General features: G+C 39.3%; 1 protein-coding gene across 7 annotated transcripts in view; it reads right to left on the bottom strand.

Moving 5' to 3' along the window:
* The window catches only part of PDE194 (formyltransferase), a 373,820-nt gene that overhangs the window by 57,917 nt on the left and 299,029 nt on the right, over positions 1 to 16,874 (bottom strand). For 6 of the 7 annotated variants that reach the window (XM_089448850.1, XM_089448851.1, XM_089448852.1 and 3 more), the window contains one exon: positions 13,537 to 13,637. The exons of the other annotated variant lie outside the window; for it this stretch is intronic. In XM_089448850.1, coding sequence (XP_089304976.1) covers positions 13,537 to 13,637 — 101 coding nt within the window. The remainder of the gene's footprint in view (positions 1 to 13,536; positions 13,638 to 16,874) is intronic. 7 annotated transcript variants of the gene reach the window in all.

Raw genomic sequence — 16,874 nt, forward strand, 5'->3', positions numbered from 1 at the left:
AGAGCACATCCCCTACATACATCATCTCGTTCCGTACTCAGATCTGGAACTCCTGTTACAGTGCTCTTGAGAATTCTCAGAGCTCCATGGTGCAAGTGACCCATTCTTCTGTGCCATAATTCGTTCAAGTCCTTGTCTCCATGACTGCCTATTAGTGCCATTGGTGATTCTAGTTGTAATCTATACAACCGATTACTTTTGATCCCGATCTGCACTTTCTTTTTCCAGCTCCGGTGTTTGACGTATAACTTTTCCTTGATGAAGTAGACGTCATAGCCTTTGCCTTGTAGTTGTGACACAGAAAGTAAGTCCATCCCCAATCCTGGTACATGTATCACATTTGTAGCACGGAACCGTTCTCCCGATTCTGTCTGAAAGACTATGGTACCCTTCCCTACTGGAGTACACTTTGCCTTGTTCCCCATGGTGATTTGAAAGTTCATCTTCTCTTCTCGATATTCTAAGAAACACTCCTTGATTCCCGTCATATGCCACGAGGCTCCACTGTCTATATACCATACTTCTGATGATGCAGCACTAGTCATACACGCCACTTCTTCTTCCAGCCTGGAAGCTAACATAGATAGATCGAAATCTCTTTCTCTTGTGCAATCTTCTGAAACTCTGTGTGAGTCCCCTGAAGTGGATGCCTCTGCATCGTGGTTTCGACCCATAATTGATTTTCCCTTCCTGCCTCTAATTACTCGCTCTGATACCATGTAAAAATTCTATCACTGCAGCAACTGATTTATTTTTCCTACTTATTCCACAATAAGTTATTTATGAAATTACTTCAATAAACATTCAAATAAATATTGCTGCAGATATCACACCGTAATACAGAAACAAACATATGCACAAGAATCAACCTATTGACACAGTTATTTTGGACAACAGTCCCCAGAAAAACCCAATGTGGGAAAACCGGTGCAGCAAGGGAGGTTTTTATTATTCAACAATTCTTTAGCACAATAGGGTGCCAAACTAGCTTACCCACAGAGAGAAAAAAAAATTCTCCAACACTTATCCCAATCCCAACGTCAACCCGGCTGACCTTTGTGTGGCTAGTAGACCCTCTGTGTCAGCCCCTGCTTGACTACGCCAACCCTAGGCCTCTCAGCGTTACTCATGCAAGCCCAGTTAATGATTGCGCAATCTCCTGCTGCCTCTCTGTTTGCCTGAAATGGCCTGTGTCTGCCTATCCTGCCTCAGCGCTAATCTCTAGTGGCTGATCCCATCTCTCTATTCCGTACTTGTTGCCTCCTGACTGCTCACCAGACCACTGGTTCAATTTCTCAGCTAACCCCGCTCCAGAAATTGAACTACTAGTCTCCCTCAGTGTGTTCTCCAAGTGACCTTCAAGCCTCCTCTTATACTTGTCTCGTTGACAAATCAACGGCTGAGATTAAGTCCCTAATCAACAACTAAGATTAGATCTCGCTTGATCCATGACTTTTGGACCATTCTACCTATGAAAATTCTATCACTGCAGCAACTGATTTATTTTTCTTGCTTATTCCACAATAAGTTATTTATGAAATTACTTCAATAAACATTAAAATAAATACTGCTGCAGATATCACACCGTAACACAGAAACAAACATATGCACAAGAATCAACACATTGACACAGTTATTTTAGACAACAGTCCCTGGAAAAACCCAATGTGGGAAAACCGGTGTAGCAAGGGAGGTTTTTATTATTCAGCAATTCTTCAGTACAACAGGGTGCCAAACTGGCTTACCCACAGAGAGAAAAAAAATCTCCAGCACTTCTCCCAATCCTAGTGTCAGCCCAGCTGACCTCTGCGTGGCTCTCAGACCCTCTGGGTCAACCCCTGCTTCACTGCATCTGCCCTGGGCCTCTTCGCATCACCCACGCAGGCCCAGTTAATGACTGCGCAGTCTCCTGCTGCCTCTGCGTCCGCCTGAAATGCCATGCATCTCCCTCTCATGCCTCAGCGTTGATCTCTAGTGGCTGATCCCGTCTCTTTGTTCAGTACTTGCTACCTCCTAACTGCTCACCAAACCACTGGTTCAATTTCTCAACTAACCCCGCTCCAAAAATTGAACTGACTGGTCTCCCTCAATGTGTTCTCCAAGTGACCCTCAAGCCTCCTCTTATACTTTTCTCGTTGACAAATCAATGGCCAAGATTAAGTCCCTGATCAACGTCTAAGATTGGATGTCGCTTGATCCATGACTTTTGGACTATTCTAACACAGTTTTATATTAATTCACATAATATTTTATTTTCCTTAAGTTTAGACTTAGGGACTTCATTAAAAATATTAATTATTTTAAAATCTCCCAAACTGTTTAGAATCTGCCCAAACTCTTTCTGGGTATTGGAGATCTCATGTGCCTTAGCCTCTCCACCAATTTTCATGGCTAGAGCACATCCGATGCTACCTCAAATCAACATTCCCTCTTAGTGAGGACTGTCCTTTAGCAATACTCCTCACTGAGCACCACCCTGATCATCCAGCATCAGTCCCCGTGCTAATGCTAGGCCTGCTGCCCATCATCCTCTGCACTGCTGCATCATGTACTACTGCCCATGTCTTTGCCATTGCCACTGTTGCATCTGTACGAGAACTCCCTCTGCATCTGTGCTGCTGCTAGTCCTTTCTCCCAACACTGCATCTGCACTACAACTCCCTCTGCATCCGTGCTGCTATTACTCCCATTTCTACTTCTGAAATGGGTTCTTCACCATCCCCATCTTTTCCCTGAAGTAGTCAAACGTTGTCCTTCCAAGGGCCTTGGTGAGGATGTCCGCCACCCTTTATTAGCTTCCCTTTGATGAGTCGGATCCGCGTCACTCTTGACAAATCCCATCTTCTGCGAGTAGCCATCTATTCGACCATACCATGCTCTCGATACCTATTTCAGCCCATACAAAGCTTTATTCAATCTGCATACATGAGACTTCTTCTCATGAGTTTAAAAGCCCTCTGGTTGTTCAATGTATACCTCCTCTTCTATTACCCCGTTCATAAATGTTGTTTTGACATCCATCTGATCGATCTCCCATCCCATCTAGGCTGCAAGAGATATCACGGTCCAAATAGATGTATACCTGGCTACCGGGGTGAAGGTCTCCTCATAGTCAATCCTTTCTTTTTGAGCATGCCCCTTAGCCACAAACCTGGCCTTGTATCGCTCAACATTGTCGTCTACAACGTATTTGATCTTGTAGATCCATCTTGAACCTACCATTGATCTGTCTTGAGGCCTTGGCACCACCTCCCAGACATCGTTTACCATTATGGAGTTGAATTCCTCTACCATCGCATCTAGCCAAACCTGATGTTGAGCAGCCTCTTTGAAACTGGCAGGCTCTCTATCCTAAGCTACCAATCCCTGATATCTTTCTGGCTGTTTTCGCTCCCTCTTATTGTTTCTTGGCGCACTGATGAAGTCCTCTGCATCTCGCAGAATCTGACGAAGTTCCTTGCTAGTTCTTCCTCTGCTAGCGGGTGCTTCTGTTCGCTCCTCCTCATCCTGAGAATCTTCCTATTCTGAGGGAGAATTCTTTACTTCTATTGGTTGTAGAGGCTTAACCAACGGCTCCTCTTTCGATCTTGTCGTATTACTACCTTCCTGATCCCTGGAAGATAGATTTTGTATGCCTTAGCGTTCTCGCTACATCCCACCAAATATCCCTTTTTTGCAATCTAATCCAACTTCTTCCTCTTTTCTTCGAGTATGCGGCAATATGCTAAACTCCCAAATATCTTGAAATGACTGACTTCATGTGTTTTCCCTATGAAGACCTTCTCTTGAGTAATCTTGCCCAATGCCCGATGAGGAGTCCTGTTCTGAACATATACTGTTGTGTTGCATGCTTCCGCCCACAGGAATTTTGGCATATCCTAGTCATACATCATGGCCCTAGCTGCTTCTACAATAGTCCCGTTCTTTCTTTCTGCTACCCCATTCTGCTCTGAATTGTAGGGAGTTGTTCACTTTCTTCTAATGTCCTCCTTAGCGCAAAAATCAATGAAGTCCTTATCGACATATTCTCCACCATTATCTGATCGCAAAACTTTTATTTTCTTCCCAGTCAGATTCTCCACCAGAGCCTTCAACTCCTTGAATCGACAAAAAACCTCATCCTTGGGTTTCAGAAAATAAATCCAAGTTTTCCTTGAGTGGTCATCAATGAAGGTAAGGAAATATTCGGTACCACTAAGAGCTTTGACGGACATAAGTCTGCAGATATCTGAGTGTATCAATCCTAGTACACTCTTGGCCCTATGTTTGCTCCTAGGAAATGTTGCCTTGGCATACTTTCCTAGAGCACATCCCTTGCATACATCATCTCGTTCCATACTCAGATCTGGAACTCCTGTTATAGTGCTCCTGAGAATTCTCAGAGCTCCATGGTGCAAGTGACCCATTCTTCTGTGCCATAGTTCATTCAAGTCTTTGTCTCCGTGACTGCCTATTAGTGCCATTGGTGATTCTAGTTGTAATCTATAGAACCAATTACTTTTGATCCCGATCTGCACTTTCTTTTTCCAGCTTAGGTGTTTGACGTATACCTTCTCCTTGATGAAGTAGACATCATAGCCCTTGCCTTGTAGTTGTGACACAGAAAGTAAGTTCATCCCCAATCCTGGTACATGCAGCACATTTGTAGCACGGAACCGTTCTCCCGATTCTGTCTGAAAGACTATGGTACCCTTCCCTACTAGAGTACACTTTGCCTTGTTCCCCATGGTGATCTGAAAGTTCATCTTCTCTTCTCAATATTCTGAGAAACACTCCCTAATTCCCGTCATATGCCACGAGGCTCCACTGTCTATATACCATACTTCTGATGATGCAGCACTAGTCATACACGCCACTTCTTCTTCCAGCCTAGAAGCTAACATAGAGAAATTGAAATCTCTTTCTCTTGTGCAATCTTCTGAAAATTTGTGTGAGTCCCCTGACATGGATGCCTCTGCATCGTGGTCTTGACCCATAACTGATTTTCCCTTCCTGTCTCTGATTACTTGCTCTGATACCATGTGAAAATTCTATCACTGCAGCAACTGATTTATTTTTCCTACTTATTCCACAATAAGTTATTTATGAAATTACTTCAATAAACATTAAAATAAATATTGTTGCATATATCACACCATAATACAGAAACAAACATATGCACATGAATCAACACATTGACACAGTTATTTTGGACAACAATCTGCAGAAAAACCCAATGTGGGAAAACCGGTGCAGCAAGGGAGGTTTTTATTATTCAGTACAACAGGGTGCCAAGCTGGCTTACCCACGGAGAAAAAAAAAAATCTCCAACACTTCTCCCAATCCCAACGTTAGCCCAGCTGACCTCTGTGTGCCTCTCAGACTCTCTACGTCAGCCCCTGCTTGACTGTGTCAGCCCTAGGCCTCTCTGTGTTACCCACACAGGCCCAGTTAATGACTGCGCAGTCTCCTGCTGCCTCTGCGTCTGCCTGAAATGCCCTGTGTCTGCCTCTCCTGCCTCAGCGTTGATCTCTAGTCACTGATCCCGTCTCTCTATTCAGTACCTGTTGCTTCATAACTGCTCACCAAACCATTGGTTCAATTTCTCAGCTAACCCCGCTCCAGAAATTGAACTGACTGGTCTCCCTCAGTGTGTTCTCCAAGTGACCCTCAAGCCTCCTCTTATACTTTTATCGTTGACAAATCAACGGCCGAGATTAAGTCTCTAATCAACGGCTAAAATTAGATCTTGCTTGATCCATGTCTTTTGGACCATTCTAACACAATTTTATATTAATTCACATTAATATTTTATTTTCCCTAAGTTTAGACTTAGGGACTTCATTAAAAATATTAATTATTTTAATATCTCCCAAACTGTTTAGAATCTGCCCAAACCCTTTTTGGGTATTGGAGATCTCATGTGCCTTAGCCTCTCCACCAATTTTCGTGGCTAGAGCACATCTGATGCTACCTCAAATCAACACTACCACAATTTTATATTAATTCACATTAATATTTTATTTTCCCTAAGTTTAAACTTAGGCATTTCATTAAAAATATTAATTATCTTAATATCTTCCAAACTGTTTAGAATCTGCTCAAACCCTTTTTAGGTATTGGAGATCTCATGTGCCTTAGCCTCTCCACCAATTTTCATGGCTAGAGCACATCCGATGCTACCTCAAATCAACACCCTACACGTGTCAATGTAGCCCTCTGGAGAGTTAGGACCCCGTCTAGGGAGACCAAACCCAAAATGGAAACCATCTGCAATCCTGCATAAAATCCAATGCGTCCCCTAGCCTTCCAATACAACAAGTCATTTAAAGAAAATGAGTTGTAGAACTTACAAACCATGGATAAGAGGTGGGCACCTCATAATGGCACGCCTTTCCATAGTGGACTTTATCATGTGCTAATGTCTCCAAGCTCCAAAGGGGTTAACCAAGCACCCTATTAGGTGGTTTCTACCTTTAGAGGGGATAGTATGTCCAAGGTACATCCTTCAAATGATGGTGACATGTGATAAAGAGATGAATGGAGTAGGGAATGAAAGGGGCAATCCTAGGCCACATGTCAGGGTACAAGGGTAGCTAATAAAGGGAAGCGCACACTTGGGTATATAATGTATAGGAGGGAGCAATCGTGGTACATGATTACCCCAGCCTTGATTTTTCCACCCTTCTTCATATGCCTTTTACCTTTTATGATTTTTCTTTGGTTAACTACTAAGGGCTCAAGGGGGGAGAGAATGATGTGTAAAGTATAGCAGTGGATACCCCCTTTAAGGTGACGCGGTTCATTGACCACCAGGGGTTGGGACAATCATGGATTCCTAAATGATAGAGAAGGCTCATTTAGGGCCTATAGGAACCAGGGTGATGGCCATGGAAATTGGGTAGGGCTCATGTATTGGTTTTTGCCCACATGCTAAATGTGTTTGTACCGGCCATTTTTTGCATTTTGTGGTACATTTTCCTGTTGAATGTGGCCAATTATGCTTTTTGTTTTCTTTTTAGCTGCATCAACCTCCAGGGATTGTTCTAGGCCCAACCCAAGGTGTGGGCAAAGGGGAGGGCAAGGATAACCCTTTATGGGCCCAGTGGAAGGAATGATGAATGGGATTATAATGTGCGGAAGGGGAGTGATATATGTAGATGAGGGAGCGGGACCACGCAACCAAAATCAAGGTTTGCCATGTAGTACCATCCCTAAAGCCCAAAGGTCAGTAAAAGAGATCCCACGGGACAAGGGTCCAAGGTTAACATCCAAAAGAGGTCTAGGGGACAAGAGCATAGACCTAGCCCACTCTTTTCACCAAATCCCCCCATTAATCCATGCCCAAAAGTTTCCATGATAAGTAAACTACAATACTCAATTACCAAATGACAAGGCATACCTTCAAGTTTGCCCACCTTCAAACATATGATCATGACAGATGGGTGAGGGACCACATGGTTGGCTCAGGTAGCAGAGAAATGACACAACAAGCTAGTTGGTGGCTGCAAGGGGTTGTTGGCTGCCGGCTAAGGACCATATTGGAGAGAAAACTTCTCCTAAGGATATCACCCACAAAATGATGGGTAACAATCTGGCTCCAACTGGGATGCGATCTCTCGAAAGTGGGTAAAGCTACTCGAACGGGAGGTCACGAGAACACCAGCAGTCTCTTGATTCACCGTAGACCTGTTACCTGCACATATCATAGATGAAAGACACGGGGTGGCATGCTTTCACAGCGTCTCTTGATCGCATATGCTTGGATTAGACCCATAAAATCAAATCATAAAGAAAATAAATCTTCAAATGCAATTTTAAATTTAAATGCAATTATTCTAGCATGAGAATATCATTTGATGTTGATGTCAATGAAAATCAGCATGCAATGCATCCTACCCTAACATGCATATGGTACAAAACTAATACTAAGTGTAATCATAAAGCCAGTGCAACCAACATATCATCAAATCAATATAAATATGTTGCCCTATATGACTACTCATGTAGCAAATGCCAAAGTGAATGTCCACAAAATCATATGGATGATAAGGCCGGTGGGAGGTAGGAAAATAGAATGCCCACACATGGGTGATCACGTGAGAAGAGGTAAGAAAAGGATGTAATCTAGTCCATGAGATCCTCTCGTCTAACCAAAATATAGAGATGTCAATGATTAGGCTCGTAAACTTTTGATGGATGGCAACTTCGGGAATATTATTTCCATTATGGTCTTTATTATTTATGTCATATTTTATGGCCTCTATCGGGCTATGATTAATAGGAAAGTGAGACTGATGAGATGGAGAAACACAAGTAGGTTGCCCATGATCATCACACTGGAAATGGGAGATTATAGATTGATCATGATCCCGAGGGGGTGCCCAAGGTGATGAACAATATTCAATGAGGGGTTCTTCCTCGACACTCTACTCAAAAGGGGAAAGGGATCAAAGTCACTTGAGATCATTTGAGAACAGATGAGGGAATCACTCTCAAAATGATGAACAAGAGAAGGCGGCAAAGGGGAGGGCCAAGTGTTATATCCAATAGCTTTCTCTTCCCCAAATTCATCATCTAAAGGCTCAGGTGATTTGAATATAGAATCATGAGGAGGATTGGTAGGAGCCTTATCAATTTCCTTACTATTGGCATCAAAAATTTGGTTTTCCCTAAAAGGAGAATCAATTACTTCCCGCTGCCCCTTTTCATGCCAAGGAAAATGTTAAAATTGGCAACTAGGGCCAAACTCCACCTTGGATAGCACATATGATGGAGATGATATTTTTATTGGATTCCTCTTTCCGAGAGGTGCAAGATTGGTCTAAATATCATCTCCTTCTAACAAGAAGAAATGGAATTATGAATTTATTTCTTCTATGGACAAATTGTCAAGGTCAACCAAAAGTCTAATGTAAGCTCATGAAGCCCAACAGACATGTCTCATCACCCTCAACGTTGTGTGTACATAGAAGAGGCATTTTCCTCATTTGGACACATCTCAACACACATCTTTCTCTCCCCTATCCTCATTGGTTTGTACAACAAAGGAGCAACGCTTCTTCTTCATGCGTTGACTTGGGTTGACCAAAAATTTCAAGGTGAAATTTTAGGACTATTTTTGGGCCATCTGCAGCAGCGTTGACCAAGGGTCAAACCTCCACCTTTGACTGCGTTTTTCAGGCAAGAAGTCTGATTTCTTTAGGCCGCATCTCCTAGCACAAAAATCGAGGTATTTGCAGTTGTTTGACCTGCGGTGACTGCAAGCCCTTTGACCAAAGCATGGATGGGGGGGACCTTTGAGGCTAGATATCTATAGATTATCGTAGGGTTGCTAGCTAGCAAGCTAATCAAAATGAGAGAAATATTTCTTCTAGGGGTTACCCATTTGTGTGGATAACAAGGATGATTAGTAGCTATATAAGAGGGAGTAGAGCTCAAGCTAAAATTGGCTTTTGCTTGATTTACATCCCTTTCCATTCTTTTTCATTTTGACATTTGGCTCATACTCTTTCTTTTCTTAAAATCGCATCAACACGGGGTATATTCAACCCCTTCTTCTTATAGGACAAGGCTAATAGGGAACCAGTATGAGCGAATGACAACAACCTATCAAAAGATGGGATAACGGATATATGGGAATGTTGACAAGCACTAAGTATGAATAACATGGTGCACTACCACCATCAAAGCCTCCTATTTGTTCCCTTCCTAGACAATGAAAGAAAGATCCTGAGAAAAGTGACACTGGACTAGGGGCACATGATAACCACCAAGGTGAAGAAAAGGAACAAGTACACATCCAATAGTGGTCTATAACCCAATTTCAACCTATGATCCATACTAGAATACCTCATTAAATGAAATCACTCGAATGCAAAAATGGTTAAAGTACCTTATAATAGATGATCCACCTTCATCGAATGAATAGGCTAGATCAAAGAATGAAAAAATTATAAATGGATGAGAGGCATCTAAGGCTGGCTATCTATGAATCATGGTAGGGATGCTGGCTGGCAAGCTGCAATGTAGGAGAAAATATTTTTTCTAGGGTTACCCATGTATGTGGATTGGTAACAGATACCATATAGGATTTCATATGCATGCATACATATCACAATAGTAGAAAAACGTCGTTCTAGAGAATAATGAATGTCACATATATTAATGTTGTTGTGGCAGGTATATCTACAGCAGCTTGATATAGGTTTGCTTAACATACATTTACCACTCTCTCATCTAATCATCTCATAATATATCAATATATAGCACCCTTGGTTATGGTGGTTTAGCCACCTAACCCCTATCCTCAACATTATATTATTAATATGGTGACATGTCATTAACATATTGATATATATTTGTGTCATATTCTAGCATTCAACACTAGGTTTGCTAAATAGGGCACACTCCATAGTGACCAACCAATGGATAGCATGAATGTCAACACCAACTTCTTCTCAACCTTGGATGTTAGAAGAGTAGTAGGATGACAACATCATTGGTTTCGGGCTTCCCTCTAGCTGTCATACATCTTGTATTTGTAGTTTGGTCTTATCTCTTTATAGTCATTTTTCTTTTCCTTCAATTTCTCCTCCCACTTCTTGGAGTTTCTTTGGCAGTTCTATATGTTCTCATTTCCTTCTACTGTATTTCTTTTAAAGATGATTTAGCACTCCCAACAATTTTATCTTTTTTCTTTACCTTTTACAGTCTTCTTGGCCAAGATTGGCCACTAATGAACATCGTAAACCATTCATATTTTAATTGGATTGAATTAATTGATGCTTTGATAATTTCCTAGAGAATTTCTTCTAGACGTTTACACTCTACATGGATGTAAGTTGAGGTATGTAATTTGCAGGTTAAGTAATATAATTCTCAGGTTTGCAAGCTTGTCAGACAAATTCCCTTGAATAAATTCACATGAACGGATTCTTTAAAGCATCAATATTTTGCTCACAATTATTATTTGTTACACGAACAGATTTTTGCAGGCTGTTACCTCCCTGACCTGCAACCAAAGATATTCATTCAAGTCCCTAAACAAAGCGCAACCCAAGAGTCACTTAAGAAGGCTCCCCACTGTCACTGCATCGACTCTTCCTCTCACTTCAAGATGGCTCTCCTTTGACACAAAGGGGAAACCGTAGAAAAGATAATTTATAATATTATTTCAAAATGAAGGGATTGCCAAGACTAGTGCTTATCCAATTGTGAAATGGAGTAAGGTTCAATAATCAAGGGGGTTCAAGCAGTATGACAGCAAGTATAATTAGGCTATCATAAACATGTTCAAACTAACAAGATTGATCTACTTCAGTATGTAAAAAAATAAAAGAAGGGATTTTCCAAAAAAGCTCCTTACAACAAGTACAAAATCAGCCAAGTAATAATGTGCAGCAATGCATAATTGAAGGACAGCCATATTTAAAAGCAAGTGAAGTAGGGAACAGTAGGAAGCCTTCTTTATAAAACACACATCCAAGAATACATCATTCTTCAACCATGATCTCTGCCACAAGATCAAGAGAACCTCAATGTGCCACACATAATCTTCACCCATAGCTAGGGCAGCACTCAAAGAAGAGTGAACAACCCTAACTGGGACATCATGGAAGAAGTATCTTTCAATAAACACAATGATTACAGCAAGAAACAGTGATGGTTTCACTCCAACTCTAACATCTCAGTATTGGAGCAAACTTGTCCTTCAAAGATTATACCAGCAAATTTGTAGAAGTAATTTCTATTCATCAAATCACACAAGAAAAATAAAAGATTTGTATAAGGTCTTATTATTGAGGCTATAAGCACGAGTATTATCAAAACCGGACCAAGTCGGTCTGAACTAGCCGGTCCGACTGGTTGGAGGGAAAAAGCAGTTTGGACCAGCCTCCTGAACTGTTTTGGCTGGTTCAGTACCGAACCGGCCGGTTCTGTACTGAATCAGCCGGTTTTGTACCGAACCGGCCATTTTAACCGAACCAGCAGATTTGGTACCAAACCGATCAGTTTAGTAAACCCACGTACAACACAGCACGTGGGGCCTTTTTTTCTCTTAACTAGATATTGGCCTACAGTAGGTGCCTAATATTCAAGCCTATGGCCCTACTATTGCTATGCAATTCATAGTAATGTTAAATTTTTAAATTAAAAGGATGAAGAAAATGTCACTTCATCCTTTTACTTAAATTTTTAGAATTTCCATGAAATGACTCATGATGTTTGAGAGTGGTTCTGAAGTCATTGGATTTCATATGGAGAAAGTAGAATTTTAGATCCCACTCAAAATACAGCAGACTTAACGATTTTCAGGATTTCAGGATTGGGGGGATTGCAACATTTCCATTGGATTTTGTCATGTACGAGGGTATGGAACGAGTATTTAATTAAGAGCATCAAGCTCGCTATGTACCTTGATGTTAGTGGCATTGGTTGTCAAACTCCTCTATCATGATCCTACTAAAAATGTACCCATCACTCAAACAAAATCTTGAATTGACATGCTAAGCATTTTCTATCTTATTTTAATGCTTAGAGGATGATATTGATGACAAAGATCCCAATATAGGCAAAGATTTTGATGATATGTAAGTATTTGTTGTAGCATGATTTTTTTTTGGATACTAAAGGCCATCTAGGGCCTGTTTTTAGATGTATTTTTTGTTCGGAGACGGACTGCACTCGGTGTTATTTTGGTTATGTGCATCCTTACATGCTTATATAAATGAGATTTTTTTCTTATTTGTGTATAAACGGTTTGGATTCATATCGATGCACATGAATACATATGTTTTTCTTCAAAATTTGAATATTTTATGTCTTATTGGTTGAACGGTTTTTGGTCCAGTTTTTTTACCAGTTCCGGTCCGGTTCTGACCGGTTCCCGATCCAGGGGGATGACTGGCCCGGTTCTGATAACATTGATAGGCACTCACCCATTAAATATTAATATTGGATGTGCAGTTTAGTCCCATTAACCTATCTTTTGGTCATCAGTGGACATTAATACAATTCTTTTTTTTCTTAATTTATCTCTTAACAGGCATATAGATCTCTGCCTAGGTTTTTCTTTACAGACTTATGTTGAATAATGCAAAGTAAGAGAGTTGACCATTGTCTCTAGCAATTTCAGAGTTTATCACATCTGCATTGTGCATTGTTAGAATCCTCGCAGGTATATTGCAAGCAATGCAGACCTGAATCTTGGCCAATTTGATGTCAACTGTATCTTGCTTCTTAAATATGGATGAGGATTTCATGTAGCTTGATCAGTTTGTTACTTGTGTGCAGGCCTAGCTGATTATGGAGCCATTAGCACAAGCTTACTACTTAAGAAAATAAAACAGAAATCCGCAGATAATAAAGCACACTAAAATATTTTATTATTTTTCTTTAAGAAATATTCAGAGCAATGAAACAATATTCTGTGTCAACCTGATTCGGAATTCATTCCAAAAACATCATAGCAAGTGGCTTTGTTCTGGTAATATTCTACTTTATCAGGGAAACATGTGAATAGAAAATTGTCCATATCTATCCACCAAATGTTACCTTAGGAGCCAAAGATGCGAGCGAATGAGCTTGTTCTTGTGCACTTTCTGCAGCTGATCCATTCAAAATTGATGGAAGCTCATGCAATAAAAGATGTGTGCCTAAGAAAATTTAAAAGCCATTTTGAGAAATACTTGAACAGAAAAAAGAATTGAAAATACAAATAACATACTAAAAGTTGCCCCTAAACCTTGTCACAATAATACATTTCATGGTTTAAACTTGATAACTAAAGAAGCAATATTGTTCGGGTAAAAAATTGTTTCCATGAAACACATTGAAACAACATTTCAGAATAAATCTCTGAAATTATTTTAGTTGGGATCATAAAAGTACTTTTGTAAGGTTGAAACGAGAAATATTATGAAAGCAATAATTGTTCTTGATATCTGCAGTGGTGCAAACATTTCATATCAGTGAAGACCATACAAACAAACAGCAAGAAAGTGTAAAGCAATAAAACCAACCAATAGTGTGGAGCTAGAAATTGGCTTGCAGTCAGCAAATGTTATATTATAATGTAGCAACTTTGAAATGAAGTGAAATTACTATTGATGTATGCAAGTGACCAAATGCGATCAATTGAACAGTTGAAGGGTGAAGAAAACTAGGTCAAGAACTAGAAAGAATGATAGTCAAAGTTGTAATGTACCTAGGAAGGATAATATGGGGTAGCTAGGGAAGTATCCAAAGGGAATAATGAACATAATGTGGCCCGCTACATAGTTGAGGAAGTAATATGAAAAGAAAGGGCAGTTCACATAGACCCTTGGGAACACTCATGAGAATATATAAATAGTTTCTGAGAAATCTTTTTCAGTGAAAATCACATAAAGATTCATTTGTCGATGCGTTTCAAACCAGCCAGTGTGGTTCATCGTCAAGACAAGATGAAGAATCAGATCATGGCAACAAGTTAAATAGAGATGCAAATCATTCCAAAGGCTAAATTTAAACAGCTACGTTTGACTAGGTCAAAAATTGGGTAAAGGATTATTTATATAGTAATACAAGTAATCAAATAAAATATGTTTCAGATATTATTTTAATATATAAATTATGTTTGACTTAGACAAACTAATAACCAAATAAATAAAATATATAAGAATAAGGAGTAATGATGAGATATAATAAAAAGAAACATATTTAAGATATTATTTTAATATACAAATTATGTTTGACTTGGACTAAGGGATAGGAAAAAACTAATAACCAAATAAATAAAATATAAAAAGACTAAGGACCAAAGATGGGATTTTACCCAAACCTCAAAATGAGGCTTGGGATAAACTTATAAAAGATAAATTGCCAATGGTAAAAAAATAAAAATAAAAACTAAAGACAATGGGACATAAATAATTTAAATGAAAAGATTAATAAAAGAAAACTCAAAAATATATATAAAATCAAAAGTCCATCCAAAGGTAAAACTGAAAAGGTTGACCAAAGATGAGACACTAGATCCTAGGGGTAGAAACCTAAAAATTGTTGAAATTTCTCAGTCTAACCCGTTAGAATTTTTCCTGCACTATTTGGTTTATTTCACCTACTTGTTTAATTACTAAACAAGATATTTAACCATATAAATACTGAAATAAACACAATGCAATCTCAACCATCTACAGATCATCAGCTGAAAGAAATAGACAAACACACAAGGGACACTGTTATTTTTGGACAATCGTCCCCAGAAAAACCCAACATGGGAAAACCGGTGTAGCAATTCTGAGGGTTTTCTTATTAAGCAACTTTCTTGAGTACAACTGTCTCACCCTACAAAGAAATCTATTTGGCAATAATACCTCCCTTCGGAAGCAGATATTCGAAAAGTTTGCTCCACGAAAAATCTCCAACGCCTCTCTGAGGCACTGCGTCAGCCTTCCTGGCCTCTGCGTCAGCCTGAAACCCTCTGCATCAACCTTCTGATGCTCTACGCAAGCTCTCTAGCCCTCTGTGTCATTTCTGCAGCCTCTGCGTCTGCCTCTCTGCCTCTGAGCTGGCCTTCCGGCACTATCTTTGCCTCTGTGCTATGCACTCACTGCCCCTCCCTGCAACTATGATCACTGGTTCGATTTCTCTTAGCAAACCCCACTCTAGAAAATCGAACTGACTAATCAATCTGGTGTATCTCCAACTAACCTTCAAGCCTCCTCTTATACTTTTTCTGTTGAGTCTTCAATGGCCGAGATTACATCTCTAATCAACATCTAAGATTAGATTTGACTTGATCCGTGTCATTTAGACCCTTCTAACCCAATTTTATATTAATAACCATTAATATTTTTATTTTCTTAAGTTTAGACTTAGAAACCCATTAAAAATATTAATTATTTTAATATCTCTCTCACCAGGTAGAATTTCCCCAAACCATTTCTGGGTCTTGGAGATCTCATGTGCTTTAGCCTCTCCACCAATTTTCATGGCTAGAGCACATTTGATGCTACCCCAATCAACAAAAATAATATTAAAACTATTCAATCAAAAATTAAAAATAAAAATAAAATACAAAGGGAAAACAAAGAGATAAAAACAACCACAAGGATAAAGAAAGGCTAAGAGGAAAGGCAGGGATCCAACAGTTGTTGATTTTCCAGCCGGCATCCCTATTAAGATTGCTAGGCCTCCTTTCAATTTCAATGGCCTCCCTGAATTTCGGTGATGAAAGTGAGCAATCTTCGCAATTACCTGGGCCCTCAAACTTTTACCTTTTTATTTTCAACATTTTACCTTTGGATGGAATTTTGATTTTATATATTTTTTGAGTTTTCTTTTAAAATCTTTTCAATTAAATTATTTATGTCCCATTGTCTTTAGCTTTTATTTTTATTTTTTTACCATTGGTAATTTATCTTTTATCAGTTATCCCATGCCTCATTTTGAGGATTGAGTAAAATCCCATCTTTAGTCCTTAGTCTTCTAATATTTTATTTATTTGGATATTAGTTTTTGCTATCCCTTAGTCCAATTCAAACATAATTTGTATATTAAAATAATATCTTAAATATATTTCTTTTTATTATATCCCATCATTATTCCTTAATCTTATATATTTTATTTATTTGGTTATTAGTTTTTTCCTATCCCTTAGTCTAAGTCAAACATAATTTATATATTAAAATAATATCTTAAATATATTTTATTTGATTAATTGTATTACTATATAAATAATCCTTTACCCAATTTTTGACCTAGTCAAATGTAGTTGTTTCAATTTAGCCATTGGAATGATTTGCATCTCTATTTAACTTGTTGCCATGATCTGCTTCTTCATCTTGTCTTGATGGTGAACCACACTGGCTAGTTCAAAACACGTCGACAAATGAATCTTTATGTGATTT

This window comes from Pinus tabuliformis, chromosome X (genome assembly GCF_031772625.1).
Source record: "Pinus tabuliformis cultivar Carrire ecotype Pingquan chromosome X, CPIR1, whole genome shotgun sequence".
Classification (NCBI taxonomy): domain Eukaryota; kingdom Viridiplantae; phylum Streptophyta; class Pinopsida; order Pinales; family Pinaceae; genus Pinus; species Pinus tabuliformis.